Source organism: Salvia splendens, chromosome 6 (assembly GCF_004379255.2).
Source record: "Salvia splendens isolate huo1 chromosome 6, SspV2, whole genome shotgun sequence".
Lineage (NCBI taxonomy): Eukaryota > Viridiplantae > Streptophyta > Magnoliopsida > Lamiales > Lamiaceae > Salvia > Salvia splendens.
In genome coordinates this window covers 1077262-1102647 of record NC_056037.1, presented here as the reverse complement: position 1 = coordinate 1102647, position 25386 = coordinate 1077262, and the positions used below count along the sequence as shown (strand labels likewise).

The following is a 25386-nucleotide window of genomic DNA, read 5'->3' as shown; positions in this document are numbered from 1 at the left end:
CATCTTTGCTATAAGTGCAACTATAGAAAAATTGGAGTAGTTAACATATCGATGCAAAACAGTATGTAATTCTCTTATTTTCGAAAAAAAAAACCTTGAGAGATAATAACAATGGATATAATAGATGCAAAAAATACAAAATTATGCGACACAAAATGAAATAAACTTAAGCAATAAACGAATCCAGTAACACTAACTGAACTTTCGAATTTTCTACATAATTCATTAAGTTTATAAGGGGATACAAATACCAACTGACGACAGGAATACAGAATTTAAATTCGAACAATCCTGCAAATCTGGCCACTCTAAAGTCCTTTATCGAGACATGCTCTCATTTAGAATCAAGGCATCATCAAATGCACTGATCGGTATTGTGCAGTTCACCTTTCAGTTCTTTTCTTTTTCGACTTTGTTTCCTGCGAGTGCTGCACAGAATCAATAGAGGTAACAACGCTGTTGGTTTTTCCTGAATCTTGAGCTGAATCCACACGTTTTCTCTTTGAAGACTTTGAAGGCTCCACTGATCCAGTAACTGTACGCTTGGTTCTGCTGCTTGGAGTTGAATAGCCGCTCATTCCTTGAGAGCTTCTAGTCTTCGTACTCCGACTAGGAGTGGCCAAACGATGACCAGACAAAGATGATGTAGTCATGGAAGACCGCTGAGACAGACTAAAGTTCAAGATACTGCGTTTTTGCACTTCACTAGGGTCGGGGTAGTGAATCAGTGAAACGTGCCTGGAGATCTTCCCAGCTGTTGTTATGCAAAATACAAGGATATGAAACCAATCACTGCATACTATAGCTACAAATTCTACCAACATGCGCTTTTAGAATATATACCAATTTTCGCCTCTGACCCTGAAGACAAGAAGACTGTTTCCTTTGGACCCTGGGATTTCAGGCTATACATTTCATATGATTTTCCTGCCAAGAGATTTTCAATATGAAAAATAGCAAACACGCAGATGCTACTAGTGACTCAATACAACAAGATCTCAAAAATTACCAGATGAACTCTTGAGGGAGCCTATATGCCCATCACCCTGAAGTTTAAGGGACACTTGTTGCCCATCGAATTCCAGATTCTGAAATGAACAATGAATAAATCAAACAGGTATAAAGTAGTATCACTTCTTTGAATTGCTTTTTAGAAATGGTAAAACTAAAGATGGAAATTCAGCCATTTCCTTTTTTAGCTTCTTCATTTATCTAAAAAAACTGTATGACGCCAGTACTACTATAAAAACAGAAAGGACTCCTAACTGAAAAGATAATGAAGGAGCAATAATCCTTTCTTCTTAATTCTTATATTTAATGATTTTATCTTCAAAAACTTCTACAACACTCAAACAGGTTTTAGCATGTGTTGGAGCTTTGGTAGCAGCTACGTCTAGAGGGCCAGAGGTGATTGGATTGTGTTAGAGAACAATGCGGCAGACTGCTGGAAACGTAATCGAATGGAGCAAAGAACAGAAAACAGCAAGCAAATGAACCTAGAACAGATAATGATCAAAACTAAATTGATTGTATAACCGAACTGAAATTAAATAACAAACTGAACGCATAAGCCTTCACCGCAAATCACTGGACTCGACTAATATTTCTCGACTGCGGAACAAAGCCTTATTTATAAGACTCTACTAATGACTCCAGCTTGAAGAAAACTCTGACAAACTAAAGACTACTCAAATTAGGAAAAGATAACCTAAAATAGCAAAATCTGCAGGAAAGGGGGGATTGATTGATATCAGTTGAGGTGATCGGAAGTGCAGCTAGCAACTAGTTGAGCCAATTCGAGATTAGAATTGCAAAGTCAGCAACAATTCAACACAATAAAAAATCTTAGTTTTCCTTGAATTGGTACACAGAATGCACAGACAATACCTGATCAAGAGGCAACTGAATGAGCCATAGCTCAGTGGAGTCGGTGGAGTGGAGATTAATCAAAGGTTCCCTGTCATCGTCCACAAAATCTGGACCTGGACGGTAACTTGAGTCAACGGCATCATCCATATCTGCACACAAACACAAATTATTTCTGAAAATTGAAGATAAAAAATCCTCTTGTTTGAGTATTTCGAATAGAGGAATGAGATATAGTAGTACCTGATTTATAGAGAAAGAAGATTTTGTTTGATGAAGAAGAGAAGCAAAAACGCTACGCGAAGATGATGAAGAAGAAGAGAGCTTTTTTTAGGTTTTTATTTGTAGGTGTCAAATGGGCTTTGGGCTGATAATTTTAAAATTTTAATACTACTATTATACTTAAAATAGAATACCCTAGTTTAAAATTTATATTAAAATAATACTATTATAGGTTTAACTAGATGTTAGATCATATAGATGTAAGATGATAACGTGTCTATCTAATAGTTAACACAAATATTATAAAAAATACGTATATAATATAATTGTAGCAATAGTACTTAGTTTGGTTTATTAAAGCGGTAATAATTGAATTCTATAAATTTTTATTTATTGAATTTTATGTAAAAGAAATACTACAAATGTCAATGAAAAAGTAGTTTTGGTAACGAATGATATGAATATTATTAATATTTTAGAACGAAGGCATTTAGCTATTTTTCGGAAAGACTATTTTTATTGAACCAAATAACTAAAAATAACACAATTAAAAATAAATACATAATTGATAATTCAAATTTTTTAAATACATAACTAAAAATCAGAAATTAAAACAATGTACTACTCTATACAGAGTTGTGATCAATGTCGAACCAATCTTAAAGACCGAACTAGAGACCAAATTAGGACCATCCATCTTCTTAATCTTGTGGTTAGGATTAATTTACCATTATTTTATTATTTTATTCCTAAAAAACTTGTTGAAGGGTATTTTGGGAACTCAATTTATTAACAAACATAAAATACTAAAATACGTGTTTCCTCAATTTTTCTCTCAATTATTCAATCGCCGATCTCTTATTCAATCTTCATCGATCTCATTCTCGCAATTTCCTTCATCTTCATCGATCTCCTTCTCGCAATCACCTTCAATCTTCATTGATCTCCATCGCCGAACAATTGTGTTGCCTCAATTGACGATCACCGGATAATGGCCTCAATCGCGATCTGCTTCAATCGCGATCTGCCCCAGTTTTTGCGATCTTCTAAATCTCATCCATGGAGAATTCCACACGTGAAATTCATCAGCATCTCGATGTAGTAGGAACGACACCGAAAAATTCTGCGGTGGATGTGGAGCTTCGATCTCGATCTGCCGCAGGAGGATTTGCCTCCGCCGGTGAAGTAGTACTACACAGGCGGCATCAATGGTGTGATTTGGTGAATTTCGTTAGAATTTTGCTTTCTCTCTCTCTGAAATGCTAGGGCTTTTGTTTGAAATCCTGATTTAGTTTTTTCAATTCTAAATTCTAGCCAAATTGGATGTTATTTTGATACTGGTAAGTTTTTAGCCTGAATTCTGAAATCCTAGCCAATTCTAGCCAATTTCGAATTTTGAATCCTAGCCAATTATAGCCAATTCTGAATCTGATATATGTTTTTAACATAGATGAACAATCTCTTGTTGAACCTTGTTGGTGGATATTTTTTCGATTTTTTCATGTTTGTTGTATGAACAAATCTATATTGAAGTAACAGTTTTGGCTGAATGAAGTAATCTACATGTTGAATGAAGTAACGTGAACTTAACTTTGTTGTATGCATAAGTTTGTGTATAGCATTAGTTAATATGAACCAAATATCTAGTTGAATGAATTAATAACATGTTCAATGAACAAATGTCGGTTAATATGAAATGATAATATAAAGTGTATTGTATGCATAAGTACGTGATCGGTTGTACTTATGATGAACTAAATTACCTTTTTTAATGAAGTAATAACATGAATAAATGAACTTAAATTCTGGTTGAAAGATGATTTTTGTTGTTATTGTTGTGGTGGAAGAGGCTAGCAGGAATGATGTGCAAGCAAATTTTTACAATGTCGCTCAGCTTATTGAGGGCAATATTGATCAAATACGTACGTTTAAATATATCATTGCTGAATGGAAAAAGAAGTACTTTGCGAGGGGGCTGTGTTGTCCGTAAGTGACGAGAAAGACAATTTAGAATTTGTATGGCTTGAAAGATATTTAGAATTTCTATGGTTCGCAAGTCCTAGTGAAATAAAAGTCCATCCTCCTGATGTCGTCAGCACCAAGGTTTGCAGTAGTCGAAAAGTTTACGCCTTGAGAAAGAAATAAAGGATATATCCAAGCAAAGTCGTAAATGTGCCAAACGGCGAGGTTGGTCTGCGTGATTCAAGAATTGTGAGAAGAAGTGCTTATTTCCTTATAGTAAATTATTTCATTCCAGTAGGTTTCGTACTTCATTCCAGTACTTATTTACTTCATTCTTATTGTTTATTACTTCATTACACTTTGAATTTAAATTTATTTAAATATTTGGCAAACTTTAAATCAAATAGACTGCGTGAACTTTGAATTGTTTTATTAACGAAATTTTAATTCTTTATTATAACGTATTCGTATGTCAAGACCGAACTTACCTATTATTCATCCCAGTAGGTTCATTACTTCATTGCAGTAGTTTATTACTTCATTATAGTAGTTTATTATTGTGCGTGAACTAAAACCGTTTTAATTTTCTCTAAAATAGTCAACTATTCACACACTAGGTGAAAGTTGTAAACCACGTCATCCTCACTATATAAATCCCATAACCAATACAAACTCTCCATCATAAAAAAGGAAAAAACACAAACTTGTACAATACAAGAAATCATCCAAAATTGACACACAAGCACATCTCAATGGGCTGAGCCGTGATTCTGGGCACCACCCATTTGTTAGAAGTGGGGACGGACTGCACAAATGTCTTCATCGGCATATCACCGTGCCTCAACTACATCTTCTGAAACTCTTCATCTCGCTCCTCAAATTTGATTTCTCACCCAGCTGTGAGTTGGAGGACCCTAGCGTTTTCTTCACCTATATACAAGAAACACATAACAACAATTCAACATTTGAAACGTAGTTTATATTACATCATTAAAATAGTTTGGAACTTCATGATTTAGGTTCTTTAGTTCATTAAAAGTATAATTCGTAGCTAAATATACGTACAAAACATGTCAGTTTATATTACTTCATTCCCTGAGGTTATTACTTCATCAAATAGCTGAATTGGTTCATTCAACTGTTATTTCTTCACAAAATATGCATACAACACAATTACTTCATCCTATGAACACTACTTCATCAAATAGGTTAGTTAGTTCATTCAATGCTATTTCATAGCTAAATATGCATACAACACAGTTAATAAAATTTATACGAACATTTGACGAACTTTCCTTGCGATTTGATTTCCACGAAGCAATGTCTCCAAATTATGAATTAATAAATCAAATTGAGAAGATGCATATTAGTTTTTGCCACATAATTCGAATAAGTCCAAAAATGAACTAGAAGCACACATTAACAATATACAATCGAAAAAACAAAAATCAAGCACCAAACTAAAAGCCTCATCATATGAAGTAGCCTCGTGAAATGAAGTAATATCCTCATGAAATGAACTAAATCAATTTACGCAGCCACATTTTTTATACATTTTCTCTCAAATATCAAAAGTACTGTGAAGTAATCGATTTATATTACTTCATTACGTGAGGTTATACCTAAATCAAATAGGTTATTTAGTTCATTCATGTTTAATTCTTCACAAAATATACGTATAATACAGTTAAATTGTTCATACAATACAGTTAATAAAATTCATAAAACACAGTTAACTTCATTCCATGAATTTACTACTTCATAACAACTATAGTATCACTTCATTTTTACCTTCTGGTGGAGTGATTTGACTTGCAATATTTGCTTCCGACCGACCAGCAGAGGAATTTTCCTCGGGATTTGCTTTCTCGACCAGTTGTGATTTGGCCATCTGCCTATGAGTATATTTGAAGCTTATGTTGACCTTCCTCCGCTCTGCTTGATAAAATTATAAGACAAAAATCATAAACCAATTTACAAATAGATGAAGTAAATTAAAATTTCGAACTATGCAAAGCTTCAAAACAGTGTATACCTGATGTATACAAGTTGAGTGTTTGAGTCATTTTTGAATCGTCATCGGATTTGAACTCGTCGGCTGTAGATATCGAACTCGGCGGCTGTAGATGTTGAACTCGGCGACTCGAGATGCTGAATCATTGGTGAAATCGATTTCAACTGATGAAATCGATTGGAGTGAGATGAATCGGCTGGAGATTTGGAGATTACTGAGATGAAGATGTTGAATCGATTTCAACTGTCATGAAGATGTTGAATCGATTACTGAGATGAAGATGCTGTATCGATTTCAATTGATGATGAATCGATTAGAGTGAAATGAATCGATTTGGATATTTGGAGAAGAAGAAGTAGCGCAGGAGCAGAGGAGAGAATGTGAAATGGGTAATGTGAAATCAGTTGGTGCTAAATTTTTACCTCCAATGCGAAATGACATAAATACCCCCACGTTGAAGTAAATTATGTATGTAATGAACTACGAAAAATAACCCTTAATTATCTAATCTATTCTATCAAATTTAAGATTTAAGGGCCCAAATTTGGTCTCTAGTTCGGTCTTTAAGATTGGATTTGTGAATAATGGGAGTCACTCTATACATATTCATATAAAAAATAAAACAAGGTTGCAACTTGTCGGCCCACCCATTGGCCGATGTAACTGCTCGCTCCAGCAGCATGTGTGTGTGGGTGCTGCGTGCTTAGCACCTAAGCACGCCCGATGTGCTTAGTTGCGGATGCTCTTAGACTTGAGAACTCTTTCCACTTTTCACCCACACTCTAACCAACTGCAAAAACCACAAAAAAATGTTTATAGCTGATGTATCTCAGTTATATAGTAACTGAATCATTCCCTACTTGAAATACTATTAAACACAGCATCACTTTGAGAAATAGTTAGATATTTAGCAGAAATATCCAAAGCTCATTCTAAATTAATGCAAATATTCATCAAACCATTGCAAAAATATCTCAAGACCAAATTATCACCTTCAGTGAAGAACATACACTGGGGTGAATCGCGAATGGCTCCGCTCCTCACCATCTTCGATGGAAGGCGACTTAGTCCCCAAGTTCTCATCTACTCTCATACTCGGTTTCACCTTCATTGCTTGTCAAATCCAGCTTTCAATCCCACTCTCAATGCACCAAATCCATCTTCCCGGATAAGCGTACACTCTCGGAACTGATCTCCCCCTTAACTAACTCCACTCCTCAGCATCTTCCGTGGAAGTCGACTTAGTCCCCAAGTTCTTGTCTACTCTCATACTCGGTTTCACCTTCATTGCTTGTCTAATCCGGTTTCCAATCCCACCCTCAATGCACCTTCGCACATTCTCATCCAACAAATTCATCTTCCCGGCTGAATCCAACGCATCACAAACTAATCTATAAGTATATTCCCTCGGAACAGACCCCCCCTCTACCAACTCCACCAGAAACTCCACTGCCTCCCCCAATCTCCCCACCTCACAGAGCGTGTGAATAATAGGCGTATAAGAACTCGAGCTTCGACCACCATGACCCCTCCCCTGCATCCTCCTCAACATCTCAATACCCCTATCAACCTCATTTACCGCGCTATAGTACCTAATGAACGAGTTATAAGTAATCCGATTAGGCACACACCCCCTCCCCTCCATATCCTCGAACAACTCCAACGCCCTCCCTATCCTATTCGTCTTACAACAACCATTGATCAAGCAGTTATACGTCACCACATCCGGCACAAAGCCCTTAAAGATCATCAACCGAAACAAGTGATTCGCCTCCCACACCCGCCTCCTAATGGCCTTCCTAGAACCAGTCTCCATCGCATACCTACAATACGAGCTAATCAAAATCGTGTAAGTAAACACATCGGGAGGGCATCTAAACCCCGGGAGCTCCATTTGCCCTAGCAAGAACCTAGCTTTCTTGAAAAACCCTACTCTACAAAGTGCATAAATCGCATTGTTGTAAGCACAAACATCAGGCTTGCAATGAAACTGCTTCATTCGATAAAACGCAGACATTGCCTCATTCACCAAACCCTCCTCTCCCAAAGCCTTGATTAAGCAAGTCATGGTCACAGTGGTAACAAGATTGAAACTTTTATACCTTCCCGACATGTTTTTCAAGAAATCCCAAAGTAAATTCATTCGATTACCTTTCGCCAAAACGAGCGCCATTTCCCTGCAAGTTCGCTCATCGTGTTGAAACCCAAAATAGGTCTCTACCCAATAGTAGAAATCGAGTGTTTTTTCGAGGCCAAGATTCAATCTTTTTGGGTCTCTGTGAGCTGCTGGGCCGAGAACGAGAGCCCCTTTTTGGAATTTGATTGTTTCTTGCCGGAGGTTTCTTTGCCGGAGAGGGGAGCGGTGGCGGAAGGTGTATTGGCGGCCAATTGATCTTGGGGATTGGAAGAGGTATAATGGGATTGATCTTAGGACTTGAATGACTGTTTCTGGGGTCCAATTGTGGTGGTGGGGTGAAGGGGGAGTGATGAAGGGTTTATTTTGGATTATCGCCGCCAGCACTTGGCCGGCTAGGTGGCTGGATTGGGTGGAGAAGCGGCGGCGGAGCGGCGGTGTGGACATGGAGAAAATCGGAGAGGAATTGCTGGTGAAAAGACTGGTTTTTTGCATTTGCATTTGTTTTAAATTTTCTTTGTTATTTTCGTTTGGGCCATTTTATTTTGATTGGGCTATTTGTAGTTCAATCTAAGCTTAGGCCTGTTAATGAAATGGCCCACCATATTTCTTAATTTCACTCTGTTCCCTCGTAGTTGAGGCGAAACTTTTCGGCACAGAGTTTAAGAAAGAGATGTTGAGTATGTTAAATAAATAGATAAAATAGTAATAGAGAAAAAAAGTAAGAGAAGAAAGTTAAGAGTGAATAAAGTAAGAGAGGATAAAGTAAGAAAGAGAAAAAAATTACTATATATGAAAATAACTCAACTATGAGGAAACTTCTCGTAATGGAAAAATAACTCAACTATGAGGAAACGGAGGGAGTACTTTGGATCTTGGTGACGAAAGGAAAATGGTTTTGCGACATCAACCTGGCGGCCGATGAGTCGTGAGCATGACTCGAGCCAACGGCCCCGATGCCTCCACACTTTCCTCGGCAAGTGCGAACTGCCATCCACCATTGGGGGCGCTCTAATAACTAAAATCATATTGGAGATAACTCAATGTTTTAAAAATGGAATTGCGTTCGATTGTGAATTGATGTGTTATTCGATTCAATTTATTTATAAAAAACCGTTATACATTTAGATGAACCCTCTAATCACTCAAATCATATGTTATAAAAAATTGGATTATGTGACTGGTTTGTTGCCCGGTCCAATTTAGCTATATTAACCAATTACAAATATACTTTGACCTGCAGTCAAAGCTCCTCAACTGAAAACACGTGCAACGAAGGCCGTACAACTACGTCAGCCCAAAGTTGACCTGCAGTCAAAATAGTCGCGGATTTAACACTAAACTTTGTGGGCCCAGGAATTAGTAGGCTTCTGTCATATCTCACCAATTATCACTCTCTCCTTTTCCATTTTTTTAATCATACAGTCAAAATATATTCCTCATCTTGCTATGAAAGAAATATACTCTTCATTCAAAATAACCCATTCATTCACCCTTTAAAATCTCATTTAACTTTATACCAATTTTTTTAAAATTGGTTGCAAAATTTAGAGGAATGTAAATTAATAACTTTAAACAAAATATCAAAATAAATTGATAAAGTGAAAAAACTAATTAGGGTGCTAAATTCAAGTACCATCAAATAAATTATTAGTAAATTCTGTTGATTTAATTGTTGGTTGATTAAAGTCTATTACTTATTATTTTTTATATAAATAAAAAAGACTCAAGTTGAAAAAGGCAAGTAGACATGTCCGGCTACCAAATCTCTCAAATAAGAGAGATGTCAAAACTACATATCAAGAGCTACTTGACAAATCACCAACAAAACACATCGGCAAACACGCCCAACAACCAAGAAACGAAAAAATGACAAAATCTAGGAAATCTAACTATACATATGAATCTCAATTCTACGTACTATGTTAATCACATTCATACAAATTCAAATAATTTAATCCCACTATTATTTGCCTTCAATTTATTTTGAAACATGTGATATAATTAGTACTTTGACAGACATGAGAAACATGGTTAGGTACCAAACTGCCTATTATTTATATGTTTAAGATTAGTTAATCAAAAAGAATCACGCAGTGATCACTTTTTTTAGATGCTAATCTCAAGTGATATGCAAAGCATTAAGGTTACAACTAGCAAAAATGTGTGAAGTTTATTACTGAAAATTCCAATAATTTAATCTCTTTCATTATTGGATTATAGTATTAGTTTGGTTATTCATCGCACATGTTAAATTGTTTGTGGATCATAATATGAGATCAATGCCACCCACACATTTTAGAATTAAGATGGGTGCTATATACTATTAAGGTAACAACTTGCTAAAAAAGTGTGAATTTTTATTATTGAAAATTCCAATAATTAATCTCGTCCATATGATTCAAATAATTTAATCCCATTATTATTATTAATGATCTCTTCCATAATATGAGATCAATGACACCCACTCATCTTAGACTTAATTAAGACTGGCGAGGTACACTCTTTAACTTTCGATTTTTTACGGATAAATGCGAAAAAAGAAGACGTAACTTATTAATATCCCCATATTTCTCGTATAGAAAACTATTCAAATAACTATCCAAAAAATACATATAATTAAATTGAAAACTATCCAAAATAATAAAAAATAAGTTACATAGATATAATTAGACGCACTGGTTTAACCAGTTTTCTCTAGAAACTACTAAACATAATTTTCCGCTTAACTGATTAAAAATTCATACCCCAAATAGCTTAACTACATTTCATTATAAAAATACATATGTAACAGAAAATACCGACCCACCAGAAAAAAAATGAAATATCTTTCAATCTACCATGATTAGGTAAAATGCTTTTTATCTTAAAATCAATAAGTTTACCTAAGTCATTTAATAAGTTGGTATATTCTCGTGATCTTTAATCATTCCTTTGCTTAAAATAATATTACTTTACAATATTTAAGTGGAAAAGTTATGCTATCTCCAAATTCATAGGTTAATACTAGAAAGAATGCTTCTTCCACTTAGACATCAAAAATATTAATTTATTTGCAATTTGGCATCTCGAAAGCTCTAAAATACTACCATTATAAGATAGAATTTCTTTCAACCAAGGAGTTAGATTCCATGAATAATTTCTAGTAAGAAAAGTTGGCAACACATTAGCCGACTAATATAGGTATAAAGTTAAAAGTTCGTGAAATGAAAAAAAAAATCTTTTGCAAAATAATAAATAAATTAAGAATAAAGATAAATTAACAAAAATTGTATATATAAAATACCCTTCAAATTTGAATAAGATAAGGTTAAATTAAGATAAGATTAAATTATTTTGGATTAATAGCTTCATTAATTAGATACTTCTATGACTAATTTGACCTTATTTATAACTATAGGAGGAAAGTTACACTAATACAGTTTTTCCTTAATCATTTATATTGTTTTAAAAATATGTAACTGATCTTAATCTCGAAAACATCCACAGTTATTAAAACATTTACAATGGAATTTTAGATGGAATAATTGTTCATAGTATTTTAATAGAATAAGTATTTTTCATTAATTTATTTAAACTATGACAATGATATGAATATAAATAAATTATTCGTTTCTCTACAAAGTAAAAATTGGACAATATACTTTTTTATTTGGAATTTCTCTCGTATTATGCCATATATATTTTTAAAAATACTTATTTTTATTTGTAATTTCTAACTTTTCATATCACAAGTATTAGTACTGGTAGATATTTCAAAAGAGAAAAATTGTTTGTTTGCAAAAAAATATATTTCATTTAAATTTTTTAATATATTTCTATGTAATATTTTTTTTATCTTTTATAAATACTACTAGTATTTTTCTAGTGGATAATATTTCTGTATTTTATATAATGTAATATACATTAATAAGATTTTAAAATGAAAATTTTATATAATTAAGAAATTATTATCGTTGACTGATATAAAGTAGATGTATGACATTGCTATAAAATATTATTAATGATATAATAGGGTCAGATGATAAGAGATTGTTTGAGGTAGTACATATAATAATTTTCTAATATATAGTTCGTGTTGCACAAATTCTTAAAATCATGAAAAGTTGAAATTACTATATGGTATTACTATAATTTCAATATTTCACTAAAATATTTTAATATTAATTTCATATGTATGCCCGTAGTTCGTTGAATTATATCATAATAGGGATGATCTGATGATAGCAACCCGTGACATGTGACTTATCTTTTAATTGTATGACTACTGACGACTGGATCAAACAACTGGAGTATAATCTATAAACTCGAATTATAAAATTATTTTGTGATTAATATTTTTTTTTTCTATAGTGTATCAAATGATAACATAATAGAGGTAATTCGATTATAGACGGTTGTCGCACTTGGCGCCCACCTATGCCCGTGACACATTCTTCAAGTGTATGGAGTATTAATTACGTATTCAAAATATATACTACAATCTATTTCGACAATAATATTAAATGACCACATATTGACCTTTCTTTGCATATTTCTCTACATGTTATACACTATACAAAAAATATTTGAAATCACAAGCTTTAAATTATTCAAATCACAGATATTAAAATAGTTGAAGAAAATTAAATAAAATACAATGTACATATGAGATCCAAATTAAAAACGTATTATAAATTAGTTTTTAAAATAAAAAGATAATTTAAATAAATTTTATTAAAAATTAAGTTTATAAGAATTATTTCATAAATAAAAAATGCTAATTATTGAAAGAAAGCGGAATAATAATATACTAGCAAAACTAATCATTTATGGAGTAATTTTATATCATAGTATTATTTTTAAAATTAAATTATATTTTAAGTTTAATATTTTACTGTTTTTTCTTTTGTTGAAACTGTTTAATAGCATGATGTAAAATATTATTTAAAAATTTAAAAAATAAAATATTTTTATAAGAAAAAAACCTAAGCATTTTGTTTTTATATTTAGTCGAAAGTATTATACTCCATTGCTTAATTAATATGAGGGGTTGTAAGATAAAATTAATGTACAAATTAAATAGGCAAGTTCCTTAATTACTGCAAATGATAGAAAATGACAAATATATCCAATTTTGTACATACAATTTTTGTTGATTTATCACTACTCATAAATTAAATGTTTAATACATATAGTACTTCTAGTAAAGAAGAGATATAAAATCGAAGATGAAGTTGAATTTGGTTTCTTTTTCGAGAATATTGAATACATATAGGAGTAGGACTATGATCAATAGTACCAAATCTTTATTAAACACTAAACGCCGAACAACAAATTTATAAGATAACTTTGAGTTCATTATAATGAACTAATAACAAACTTATATTGAACTCCTGATTTTTAAACTGCGTCATATGGCGTCACTGTTTTTAAGTCTCTAAATTCCCTAATGAACTACAAATAAAGTTGTAATGAACTCTACGTTATTTTATAATGATGTTTTTGGCGTTTAACGTTTAAAACTAGTTTGGTACTAACAACCCCATAAAAATATCCATAACGATCAATCAATATTATAGCAGTCGAATATATCAATTTCGACCTATGCTTATTATTGTTGAAGTATGCGATATTACAAATGTTAGTTGATTATTACTCCCTTCGTGAAATGTTGTCCACTTTACTTTTTTCTATTTGGGTGAATGGACAACACTTTCCACTAACTTATTATACTCATATTCTATTATAAAACTATGTAAATGTGACACTTATATATATTTCACTAACTTTTATCACTCACTTTTTTTTTACATTTCTTAAAATTCGCGTGGAGTCAAATGTGGACAATACTGCGCAGACGGTATACTGTTATTATTAAAGGAGGGATATATTGTTATTATTAAAGTATGCGACATTACAGATTTTTATTAGACATATCATATGCCTACCCTTATTCGTGGATGGTTTGGTAATAGGAGTAGAATATATAGGTGCACGTATATATACACGAATACGAGTATTTGTCAGTAAATTCTTTAATTTTTGCCAAATTATAAGTTGGCATAAGTTTTAAAATGTATTTGTAAATTATTAAACTATTAATTTTTAATAAATCTGCGATTAATTAAGATTTCAATGTTATTGATGTCTAACTTAGTTTGACTTAACCTGTACATAAAAGGAATGTCTACAGACAAAAAATATAAGAGGGTTTATATAAAGTGAAAATCGCAAATAAATTTTTGAAAAGCATATATAGTTCTATTGTCAAAAGGATTAATTGTCTTTATGTAATAACCCTTCTTTCCTAGTAATAGTGAGGGAATCATACATGACACAGAATAGGATACTTGTTAAATATAAATGAATTGTCGATTGGTAATTAATTGGAATTCATACCGAAATTACTCATAGAGTCGTAATTATTACTTCCTCTGCCCGCGAATAGGAGTCACATTTATTTCCGACACGAATTTGAAGAAATGTTAAGAAAAGTTGGTGGAAAAAAGTTAGTGGAATAAAGGTCACATTTATATATATTAGTTTTAAATGATATGTGAGTGGACTGAGTTAGTTGAATGTGAGACCGTTTTACTATTTATGGTAACTATGAACCAGGACTTTTATTCGCGGACGGATCAAAATGAAAAAACGAGACTTCTATTCGCCGACAGATGGAGTATATAATTACAAACTATACAATTTTGTTCCTTTTATATTTCCCTATTTGCTTGAACACTATTTACCATACACACATTACTACTTACTAGAATAAGGAAGGTCTTTCCATTAGCCTAAATCAAATTTAAATTATTTATCCATATAACAAAAAAATAAGGAAGGTCTTGACAAAAAATGAGAGATTTCATAAGATCGTTGACCTTTCAAAATTCGTGATTAAATTTGACGATATTTCGGAATATGAAATCGTGGTATGAGAATTTTTTAGAATAAGAGATTTTAAATTTTATACGTTTTTCTCTTCTTTTTTTCTTATTATGTCTCTCACAACATTTATGATTTGACCAAACTACCTCTAATATTTCCCCCCAATTTTGATACCTCTCATTTCTCATTTTTGGAAGCTCAACATGCTTCAGGCTACTAACAAATAGTAATGTCAAAAATATCTAATTTAACTATTCAAAAAATATATAATTTAACTATAGCTCAAAAAATATCTGATTCAACTAGTCTTTGCAGGTAAAGAGGGCACACGTTTCATCTTTGAATAAAACACGTGTTTCATATTAGTTAGTGCCACTTGTGATAAGAGTGCCATTGCCACTCACTACAACTAACATTGTTGACTTACTTATATTGAAATGAAATCACAATGTCACTTCTATAATTCATTAATTCTATTTATCAAAATATAACTCTTATAAATGTGTTGCTCAAGGAACATCTATTAATTTTAAGTTTTAGAACAAACTAAAATTACATTATCAACTAATGAATACATAATCTTTCTTGTTATTTGGGTTTTCTAGATTTTTTATCTAGGTAGTTGGTTGACTTCTTCTTGCTTCTAAGTAAGCGTGGATTTTTTTGTTTTAGTTAAATTGAAGCTTGTACAGACATTGCTCATCGACTTTCTTAATTGCTACGAATTGAGCTTATATTTCATGGAAAACAATATATTAGCAAAAGGATTGTACCAAGCATAGAGACTTTGTGAGTTGGAATAAAATCCATTCATTTAACATGACTTAGTTACTAGATGAGAATAAAGAACTTTTACCAACTACGTATATCTACAATTTTATATACAAACTTTGTTTTTTTTTCTAGCAAACGCCTTATTTTCGACTTAGTTTTACTTTTACTTTTTTTTTGCTTTACTCCTAAATTTAAACTTAGTTTGCATTGTATGATTGAGGAATTATTTTCCACGAGAGCTCCAAACGCTCACCATTTTAAGAATCAGTAATGTTTGTGACGAGCTGCAAATTCACCATTTATACTAAGTAGTAGTCACTAAATTCAAGGAACAAGTATACGTTTATACTAGGAGTATATATTTTAAATTTGTTTCAACTAAGATGTCTTATTTTAAAATAGTATTTAAATATTTTTTTTATCTCAATTTCAACAACAAATTTTGTACTAGTACTGTTATGAATTTGGTCATATTAAATGAAGAATCTGGTTGTATTGAATGAGACAATTTAAGAATTTAATTCAATTTTCCCCATCAATTTTCACATAGCAATTAAGATGCCAACTTTATAAACATTTATGCCAAAAATAAAATGAATCCTCAGCCAATGTGCTCCACTGTGCCACATCACCCAATCTCTCTCTCTCTCTCTCTAGAATGTGGCACACACGCGTTTCGACTTACGACCAACATTTTTTCTTATAAATAGCATGCCACACAATGCCAGATTCATCAACAATCAATGCCATCAATATCAATTGCAGAGAGAAAGAGATAGTTGACTTCTGATTTTCACAGAATCCTCGGAAAACTCGAAACATTGTCTTCACTCTTAATCACACACTAAACTCTCTTCATAATCCCATCCCTTTTCTTGCTGTTTCCCAAACCACACGAAAATGGGGGAATCACACCATCATAACAACCAAATCTTCGACATCTCAATCGATGTCCCCCACGGCGGCGCCACCAAGCTCTACGACGACGACGGCCGCCCCAAACGAACTGGTAAAACCACAAACAAAAACCTCTCCTTCTCACTTCCCTCAAAAAAAGATTCAATTTTCATAATCATTTCTCACTTCCCTCAAAAGAGATTCAATTTTCATAATCATTTCTCACTTCCCTCAAAAAAGATTCAATTTTTTGTATCATTTCTCACTTCTCTAATAAAAAGATTCAATTTTTATATCATTTCTCACTTCTCTAATAAAAAGATTCGATTTTTATATCATTTCTCACTTCTCTAATAAAAAGATTCAAACTTCCCTCCTAAAAAGATTCATTTTTTATATCATTTCTCACTTCCCTCCTAAAAAGATTGAATTTTTATGCCGTCTCTGTCGGTTTTTTCCTCAATGGTTAACTTTTCTTGACATATATATGTTGTGAAAGTATGCAAAAGTTCGATGATGACAACCATGCGAAAAAGAAAAACACTAGAGTTTTACGTGGTTCGATCGTAAGATCTACGTCCACGGCCAAAGGCAATATGATTCAGTATATTGAGAAATATGCAGATGTTTACAATCACTCAAGAACTCTCTCCAAGAACTCAACACCTCTAATCTAATTCTAAACCAAGAACTAATCAAGTGATAGTTTGGAGACTCTTTTCTTGAATACCGAAGTAGCTGATTAACTATTTCAGATGCAGTTCGTCTGCTTTATATCAGTCCCTTCATCCTCCAACGGCTCTCTTGAGATGTTAGTTATCAAATCAGTTATAACTGTTCCAACGGCCACTTCCCGTTTCTTGGTTTGCATCAACATGCCGAAGTGCTGCATGATGCCGAAGTGCTGCATGATGCCGAAGTGCTGTATGATGCCGAAGTGCTGTATGATGCCGAAGTGCTGTATGATGCCGAAGCTCAATGAAATGCTGAGCTCAATAAACCGCCGAGCTCACCGAGCTTAATAAAACACCGAGCTCACCGAGCTTAATAGAACACCGAGCTCACCGAGCTTAATAGAACACCGTGCTCAATAATATGCCGAGCTTAATAATATCTTGAACGAGCTCAACCTCTAACAAATCTACAGCTGTTGAGAATGACATTGATTTTTAGCTTGCTGCATCCAACGGTGATTGTGAGATTATACTCCAACAAACTCCACCTTAATCTCAGAATCAACAATGAATCATAATCCTCTGACAAAACCTCAAACTCATCATTCCACAAGTCCCACCAGCCCCAAGCAGTATTTAAACTTCATGGCTGGCAACGGCTTTGTCAACATATCAGCCGCATTATGCTCAGTAGATATTCACCATCTTGACTTCGCCTCTCTGTATTTCATCCCTTATGAAGTGCATCCGCACATCTATGTGCTTACTTCTTTCGTGAAACACTTGATGTTTGGCAAGGCATAAGGCGCTGCTGCTGTCACAGTTTATCTCCACTGTATCTTGCTTCTCCCCAAAATCTTCTAGGATTCCCTTCAGCCATATTGCTTCTTTCACAGCCTCTGTCATTGCCATGTACTCAGCTTCCGTAGTAGATAAAGCAACCACATGTTGTAATCCAGATTTCCAGCTTATAGCAGTGCCATTTAGGGTGAACACATATCCAGTTTGAGATCTCCTATTATCTCTATTTGATGCATAATCAGAATCGCAAAACCCCACCAGTGCTCCACCTTGATCCTTACAATCTGCCCTGTACAACAGACCATAATCTGAAGCACCCTTCAAGTATCTGAGCAACCACTTCAATGCTACCCAATGCTCTCTCCCATGGTCTGACATAAATCGGCTAGTAACACTTATAGCCTGAGCCAAATCTGGTCTTGTGCACAGCATTGAATACATTATGCTTCCTATGATGTTTGCATAAGGTATTTTGCTCAGCTCTCTCCTCTCTGAGTCATTCTTTGGTTTCTGATCCATGCTCAACTTAAAGTGAGCAGCCAATGGTGTAGAGACAGGTTTGAAGTCATCAGCCTGAAATTTTTTCAGAACTCTCTGGATGTAATTCCTCTGCAACAACCTGAGCTCTCTCTTTGGCCTATCCCTTAGTATATCCATGCCAAGGATTCTTCTTGCATTTCCAAGATCCTTCATTTCAAACTTGGATTCCAGTTCAGCCTTGATTCTCTCAATCACTCCCAGATCTGCTCCTGCCACAAGCATATCATCAACATACAAAAGTAGGAAAGCAATTGGTACACCATTCCTTTCTCTGATGTAAACACAGCTATCATACTGTGATTTTCTGAAACCAATACTCATCATATGCTCATCAAACTTGAGATACCACTGCCTACTACTTTGCTTCAATCCATACAAACTTCTCTTGAGCAAACACACTTTGTCTTCATTCCCAGCCTCCATGAACCCCTCGGGTTGATGCATATATATTGTTTCTTCAAGTTCACCATGCAAGAAGGCTGTCTTGACATCGAGTTGGTGTAACTCCCAATCATACTTTGCAACAAGAGCAAGCAATATCCTGATGGAACTGTGTTTTACAACCGGAGAGAACACATCATTATAATCAATCCCCTCTTCTTGAGTGAATCCTCTAGCAACAAGCCGTGCCTTAAATCTGACACTCTCAACTTCACCAACTTCAATCTTCATCTTGAAGATCCATTTGCAGCTAATAAGCTTTTGGGTCCCTGGATTCTTCACCAAAATCCAAGTGTGGTTTTTGAGTAGTGACTGGATCTCTTCTCTCATAGCTGCAAGCCATTTCTCCTTTTCCTTACTCGACATAGCTTCAGCATAGGTGGATGGCTCTAAGCACTCCAATACCTCAGCAACACAGAGAGCAAAAAAACTCATCTCATAATCACTGAACCTAGCTGGCTTTCTAATCTCTCTTCTGTTTCTGTCCCTGGCTATAATATGTGATCTCTGATCATCATCAATCTGATCTCGTTGCTGGGGTTGCTGTGGACTTGAAGCTTCATGGGAACTTGAAGCTCCACCTCCATTCTGATCATCTGGATCACTAGGTGGTGGCTGGCCATGCTGAACTTCTTGATCAATAGATACTCTTTCACCCATCTGATCCTCAGTCTTCAAGAATGGCATATGATGCTCATGGAATACCACATCTCGGCTCACAATTATCTTCTTGTTCCCCTCTTCAGTGCACCACAACCTGTACCCTTTTACTCCATGTTGGTACCCAACCATCACACATTTCTGAGCCCTTGCATCAAGCTTTCCCTGCTTGCAGTGGGCATATGCTCTACAACCGAACACCTTGAACTGGTTGTACTCTCTATCTCCACCATACCATCTGACATCTGGGATTTCATTTCCTATAGCTGATGATGGAGAGCTGTTAATTAGCACCGCAGCAGTACACACTGCCTCCCCCCAGAACATCTTTGGCAAGCCTGATGATAAAAGCATGCATCTGACTCTATCGAGGAGTGTTCGGTTCATTCTTTCAGCAACTCCGTTTTGTTGCGGATTAGCCGGGACTGTCCTATGCCTTTGTATCCCATTTGTTTTGCAGAAAGACTCAAAATCTTCAGATAAGAACTCCAGCCCGTTATCAGTCCTCAAGCACTTGAGAGTGGTGGATTTCTTCAACTTCATCTCTGTGCACCATTCTCTGAATTTTTCAAATGCTTGTGACTTCTGCTTTAGGATGTATATCCAGACCTTTCTGCTATAGTCATCTATTATTGACATGAAATACCTGCCTCCTCCCATAGAAGCAGGCTGAGCTGGACCCCATAAATCACAATGCGCATAGTCAAGAGGTAATTTTGAGGTGTGTTTTCCAGCCTTGTATGGTAGCTTCTTGCTCTTCCCCAGAGCACAGTGTTCACATTCCTTGAACCTCTGATCACTTCCAGCCGGAATGACCCCTTTCTTGATCAGTTCTCTCATCCCACTTTCTCCAAGATGGCCGAGCCTCTTGTGCCACAGACCTATATCAGAGTCCTCTGCAAGATTCACTGAAGCAACAACAGTTTCTGCTACTAGATAGTATAAACTGTTTCTTCTCTCAGCAATCAGCAAGATTTTTCCATTAAGTGAGACATTCATGTAGCCTTTCTCAGAAGAAAACCTGAAACCTCTAGATTCAAGCATGCCAAGTGAAATCAAATTCCTCTTAATCTCAGGGATGTACCTGACTTGAGTAAGCAGTTTTGTTGATCCATCATGAGCTCTCAATCTGATGTCTCCAATGCCTTTGATGTAGCACATCTGATCATTCCCCAACATTACTGACCCGGTTGCCTCAGAAAGGTTTTCAAACCAAGCTTTGTTGGAACAAATATGGAAGCTGCACCCGGAGTCCATTATCCAAGAACTCTCTATCCCACCACTCACCACATTCATGATCTGGGGTGGATCTGTGTCTTCTGCAAGATCAGCCTGATTTTGAGTAGCCTTCTCTTCGTTTTGCTTCCTTTTCCACGAGTAGCAATCCCTTTTGAGATGCCCAGGTTTCTTGCAGTAATGACAGCTTCGCTTCTCCTCATTTTGCTTCTGATACTTAGGCTTTTGATTCTGATTGAATTTCTTTTTCTTGCCTTTGAATGCCTTTACATTCAAGGCTTGACTGCCACTTCCTTCATTTGTCTTCGAAGAGTTCTTTTCAAGCTCCTTTGATCGAAGAGCACACTGAACTTCTTCATATGTGATTCCAGATTCTGCATTCCGGCCAAACAGCATTGCATCTTTAAGATGCTGGAATGTTTTGGGAAGAGCATTCAAGAGCAAGATGGCCTTGTCTTCATTCTTCATGGGGCCATCTACATTCTCCAAATCATCCAGATTCTTGCTGAAATCATCAATCTGCTCTGCGAAGGGTCGGTCTTCAAGAATCTTGTATGAGAAGAGGCGCTGCTTCATGTATAGGCGATTAGCAAGCGACTTGGTCATGTATAGCGCTTCGAGCTTCGTCCATACCCCATGCGCTGTGGTCTCCTTTGCAACCTCGCGCAACACCTTGTCCGTGAGATTGAGAATAATGGCGCTATGGGCTTTCTTGGCAATCTCAGCCTTCTTCCTCACGCTCTTCTCATCGAGATCTTCTTTTTCTTTCCCCTTCGGATCAATTGGCTCGATTGCTTCATCGAGCCCTTGCTGGATCAACAGAGCCTTCATCTTGATCTGCCACAGACCAAAGTCATTCTTCCCCGAGAATTTCTCCGCTTCGTACCTCGTCGTCGTCATCGATATCAACTCCGATTGCGCTTCCCACAGACGGCGCCACTTGTTGTGAAAGTATGCAAAAGTTCGATGATGACAACCATGCGAAAAAGAAAAACACTAGAGTTTTACGTGGTTCGATCGTAAGATCTACGTCCACGGCCAAAGGCAATATGATTCAGTATATTGAGAAATATGCAGATGTTTACAATCACTCAAGAACTCTCTCCAAGAACTCAACACCTCTAATCTAATTCTAAACCAAGAACTAATCAAGTGATAGTTTGGAGACTCTTTTCTTGAATACCGAAGTAGCTGATTAACTATTTCAGATGCAGTTCGTCTGCTTTATATCAGTCCCTTCATCCTCCAACGGCTCTCTTGAGATGTTAGTTATCAAATCAGTTATAACTGTTCCAACGGCCACTTCCCGTTTCTTGGTTTGCATCAACATGCCGAAGTGCTGCATGATGCCGAAGTGCTGCATGATGCCGAAGTGCTGTATGATGCCGAAGTGCTGTATGATGCCGAAGTGCTGTATGATGCCGAAGCTCAATGAAATGCTGAGCTCAATAAACCGCCGAGCTCACCGAGCTTAATAAAACACCGAGCTCACCGAGCTTAATAGAACACCGAGCTCACCGAGCTTAATAGAACACCGTGCTCAATAATATGCCGAGCTTAATAATATCTTGAACGAGCTCAACCTCTAACAAATCTACAGCTGTTGAGAATGACATTGATTTTTAGCTTGCTGCATCCAACGGTGATTGTGAGATTATACTCCAACAATATATGTATAGGAACCCTTTTCACGGCTACTTCACACATCATAACCGCCGTGATCGGATCGGGAGTTCTGTCTCTGGCTTGGGCCACTGCTCAATTGGGATGGATTGCGGGCCCCGCAATGCTCTTCATGTTCTCCTTTGTCACATACTACGCTTCCACCCTTCTCGCCTCGTGCTACCGCTCCGGCGACCCCGACACCGGCAAGAGGAACTATACTTACATGGATGCTGTTAGGTCCAACCTAGGTTTGTGTTCTTGAAATGTTTGGAAAATTTGTGGAAATGTGGTAAAAATTAGAATTTTAGATGAGGAAAAAAAGATTCCCCAGATTTTTTTTTTCGTATTTTGTGAAAGGGAAATACGCTGGTAATATTGGCGTGTTTCCTTTTACGGGATACAAAAATAAAGATTCTCATTCAGGGAATCTTTTTTCCTTAATGATTTTGTATAAAGGAATCTTTATGGATGATTTTAAAAAAAGATTCTTTGGATTCTTTTTTTCATATTTTGTGAAAGGAAATACGTCCATAACATTGGCGTGTTTCCTTTTACATAATAATAAAAAAATTCTCATTCGGGGAATCTTTTTCTAAAATCACCCTAAATTCGTATTTTGGCTAAAGATGTGATTTTGGGATTAATTTTTTGTTGGATTTTCAGGTGGGGTGCATGTTAAGCTATGTGGGGCAGTTCAGTACTTGAATCTCTTTGGGACTGCTATTGGCTACACCATTGCTGCTTCTATAAGCATGATGTGAGTTTTGTGTATTTGTGTGTGTGTTTGAGATTATTGGGTATGCTAGTGTTTGGATGTGTTTGTTGAAATGTTTGGAATGTGGAATAGGGCTATTGAGAGGTCAAATTGCTTCCACACAAAAGGGCATGAAGATCCTTGCAAAGTCTCTAACAATTCTTACATGATTGCATTTGGTGTGTTGCAAGTGGTTCTCTCACAAATCCCCAAGTTTGATGAGATTTGGTGGCTCTCTATTGTTGCTGCTGTCATGTCCTTCACTTACTCCCTCATTGGCTTAGGCCTTGGAATCTCCAAAGTTGCTGGTATGTATACTAATTTCCATCTCCAATTCTTGATTCTTGATTCTTGATTCCAAAGTGTTTGTTGTGTGTGTTTCTAGAAAATGGGCAAATCAGAGGAAGCCTCACAGGAGTAAGCATTGGTGAAGTCACAGAAATGGAGAAGGTTTGGAGAAGCTTCCAAGCACTTGGAGCAATGGCTTTTGCCTATTCTTACTCATTGATTCTCATTGAAATTCAGGTACATTTCTTGAAAAAGAAACCTCTTTTATTACCTTAAATCACATGACATAATCTTACAAAAAACCTTATTCATTACAGGACACAATCAAATCCCCACCATCTGAATACAAGACAATGAAGAAGGCCTCCATGATAAGTGTATCTGTCACCACCATCTTCTACATGCTCTGCGGCTGCTTCGGCTACGCAGCATTCGGTGACATGTCCCCGGGCAACCTCCTCACCGGCTTCGGATTCTACAACCCCTACTGGCTCCTGGACATCGCCAACGCAGCCATAATCATCCACCTCGTTGGCGCCTACCAGGTCTTCTGCCAGCCCTTATTCGCCTTCATCGAGAAAGTCGCAGAAAAACACCTCCCAGAGAGCACGTTTTCCGTCATAAACAAGGAGATCCCGGTCCCAGTCCCGGGCCTAAAGAGCCCCTTCAAGCTCAACCTGTTCAGGCTCGTGTGGAGGACCCTGTTCGTGGTGACAACGACTGTGATCTCCATGATCATGCCCTTCTTCAATGACGTCGTGGGGTTGATCGGGGCGTTGGGGTTCTGGCCCCTCACGGTGTTCTTCCCGGTCGAGATGTATATCAGTAGCCACAAGATTCCTAAGTGGAGCTCAAGATGGATCTGTTTGCAGATGTTGAGTGGGGCTTGTTTGATCATATCTATTGCTGCTGCTGCTGGCTCAGTTGCTGGAGTTGTTTCTGATCTCAAGGTTTATAAGCCTTTCAAGACTAGCTATTGAGATCATTGGTTTGATTCTAAGATATGAGCAGTTGCAAGATTAGTTTTTTTTTCCCCATAAATTGGGGTTGTTTTTAGCTTCATTGTGTAACAGAGAGGATGGAGTTAAGGGTCCATACATATGTACTATAGTAATATTTTGAAGTGTAATTTCATCTATTTTTAGGTGATATACTATGTATTGTTACTTAATGAAATTCCTCAAAGTCAGAGACTTTTTTATGAATGGGCTCTCTTGTTATATGCTAGGAATTGAATTATTAGGTTGTGGCACAAGATTTGTTCCTTTTTTTTTCTCTTTTATTGTCAAAGCAATTTATGAGAAAGAGAGATTATTTATCCAAATTAATGAGTTGATGAGACCTACATTTACATTTATTAGGATGATTTTGGTAGTAAATCTAGTAGGCTGAAAATCAATGCCTCTTCTGAATATAATTAACTCTGAAATAAATACATAAATTGCTCAGCAGTATGAATACAAATTTTAGAATCATATAATTAGGATGCAACATTTTAAGAACTACTCCTATAAATGAAATGATGGAAAGATTCACATTACCGGTTCCATATTTTTTTCAACATCAGAGAAGGAAGAAGGTTATAAGT

General features: G+C 35.7%; 3 protein-coding genes across 6 annotated transcripts; 1 reads left to right on the top strand and 2 right to left on the bottom strand.

Moving 5' to 3' along the window:
- Window positions 1-156: 156 nt before the first annotated feature.
- On the bottom strand, window positions 157-2227 carry LOC121806474. The gene is made up of 5 exons (XM_042206524.1): window positions 2110-2227; window positions 1888-2018; window positions 1010-1088; window positions 844-927; window positions 157-754 (listed from the first exon to the last, which is right to left on the bottom strand). Exons 2-5 carry the CDS (start codon window positions 2014-2016, stop codon window positions 384-386), a joined length of 663 nt encoding a protein of 220 aa, XP_042062458.1. The 5' UTR covers window positions 2017-2018; window positions 2110-2227; the 3' UTR covers window positions 157-383.
- Window positions 2228-6524: 4297 nt separating this feature from the next.
- On the bottom strand, window positions 6525-8669 carry LOC121806426 (pentatricopeptide repeat-containing protein At1g77405-like). Of its 2 annotated transcripts, none has more exons than XM_042206462.1 (2): window positions 7057-8669; window positions 6525-6854 (listed from the first exon to the last, which is right to left on the bottom strand). In XM_042206462.1, the coding sequence occupies exon 1, from the start codon at window positions 8643-8645 to the stop codon at window positions 7269-7271; it is 1377 nt and encodes a 458-aa protein (XP_042062396.1). In that variant the 5' UTR covers window positions 8646-8669; the 3' UTR covers window positions 6525-6854; window positions 7057-7268. The 2 variants fall into 2 exon arrangements, with proteins under 2 accessions (XP_042062396.1, XP_042062397.1); XM_042206463.1 differs by having other exon boundaries at window positions 7075-8669.
- Window positions 8670-16593: 7924 nt separating this feature from the next.
- Window positions 16594-25003, top strand: LOC121809481 (amino acid permease 3-like). Of its 3 annotated transcripts, none has more exons than XM_042210127.1 (6): window positions 16594-16851; window positions 22771-23004; window positions 23420-23513; window positions 23604-23818; window positions 23896-24035; window positions 24116-25003. In XM_042210127.1, the coding sequence occupies exons 1-6, from the start codon at window positions 16743-16745 to the stop codon at window positions 24776-24778; spliced, it is 1455 nt and encodes a 484-aa protein (XP_042066061.1). In that variant the 5' UTR covers window positions 16594-16742; the 3' UTR covers window positions 24779-25003. The 3 variants fall into 3 exon arrangements, with proteins under 3 accessions (XP_042066061.1, XP_042066063.1, XP_042066062.1); XM_042210128.1 differs by having other exon boundaries at window positions 16690-17939; window positions 22745-23004; XM_042210129.1 differs by lacking the exon at window positions 22771-23004.
- Window positions 25004-25386: the final 383 nt, after the last annotated feature.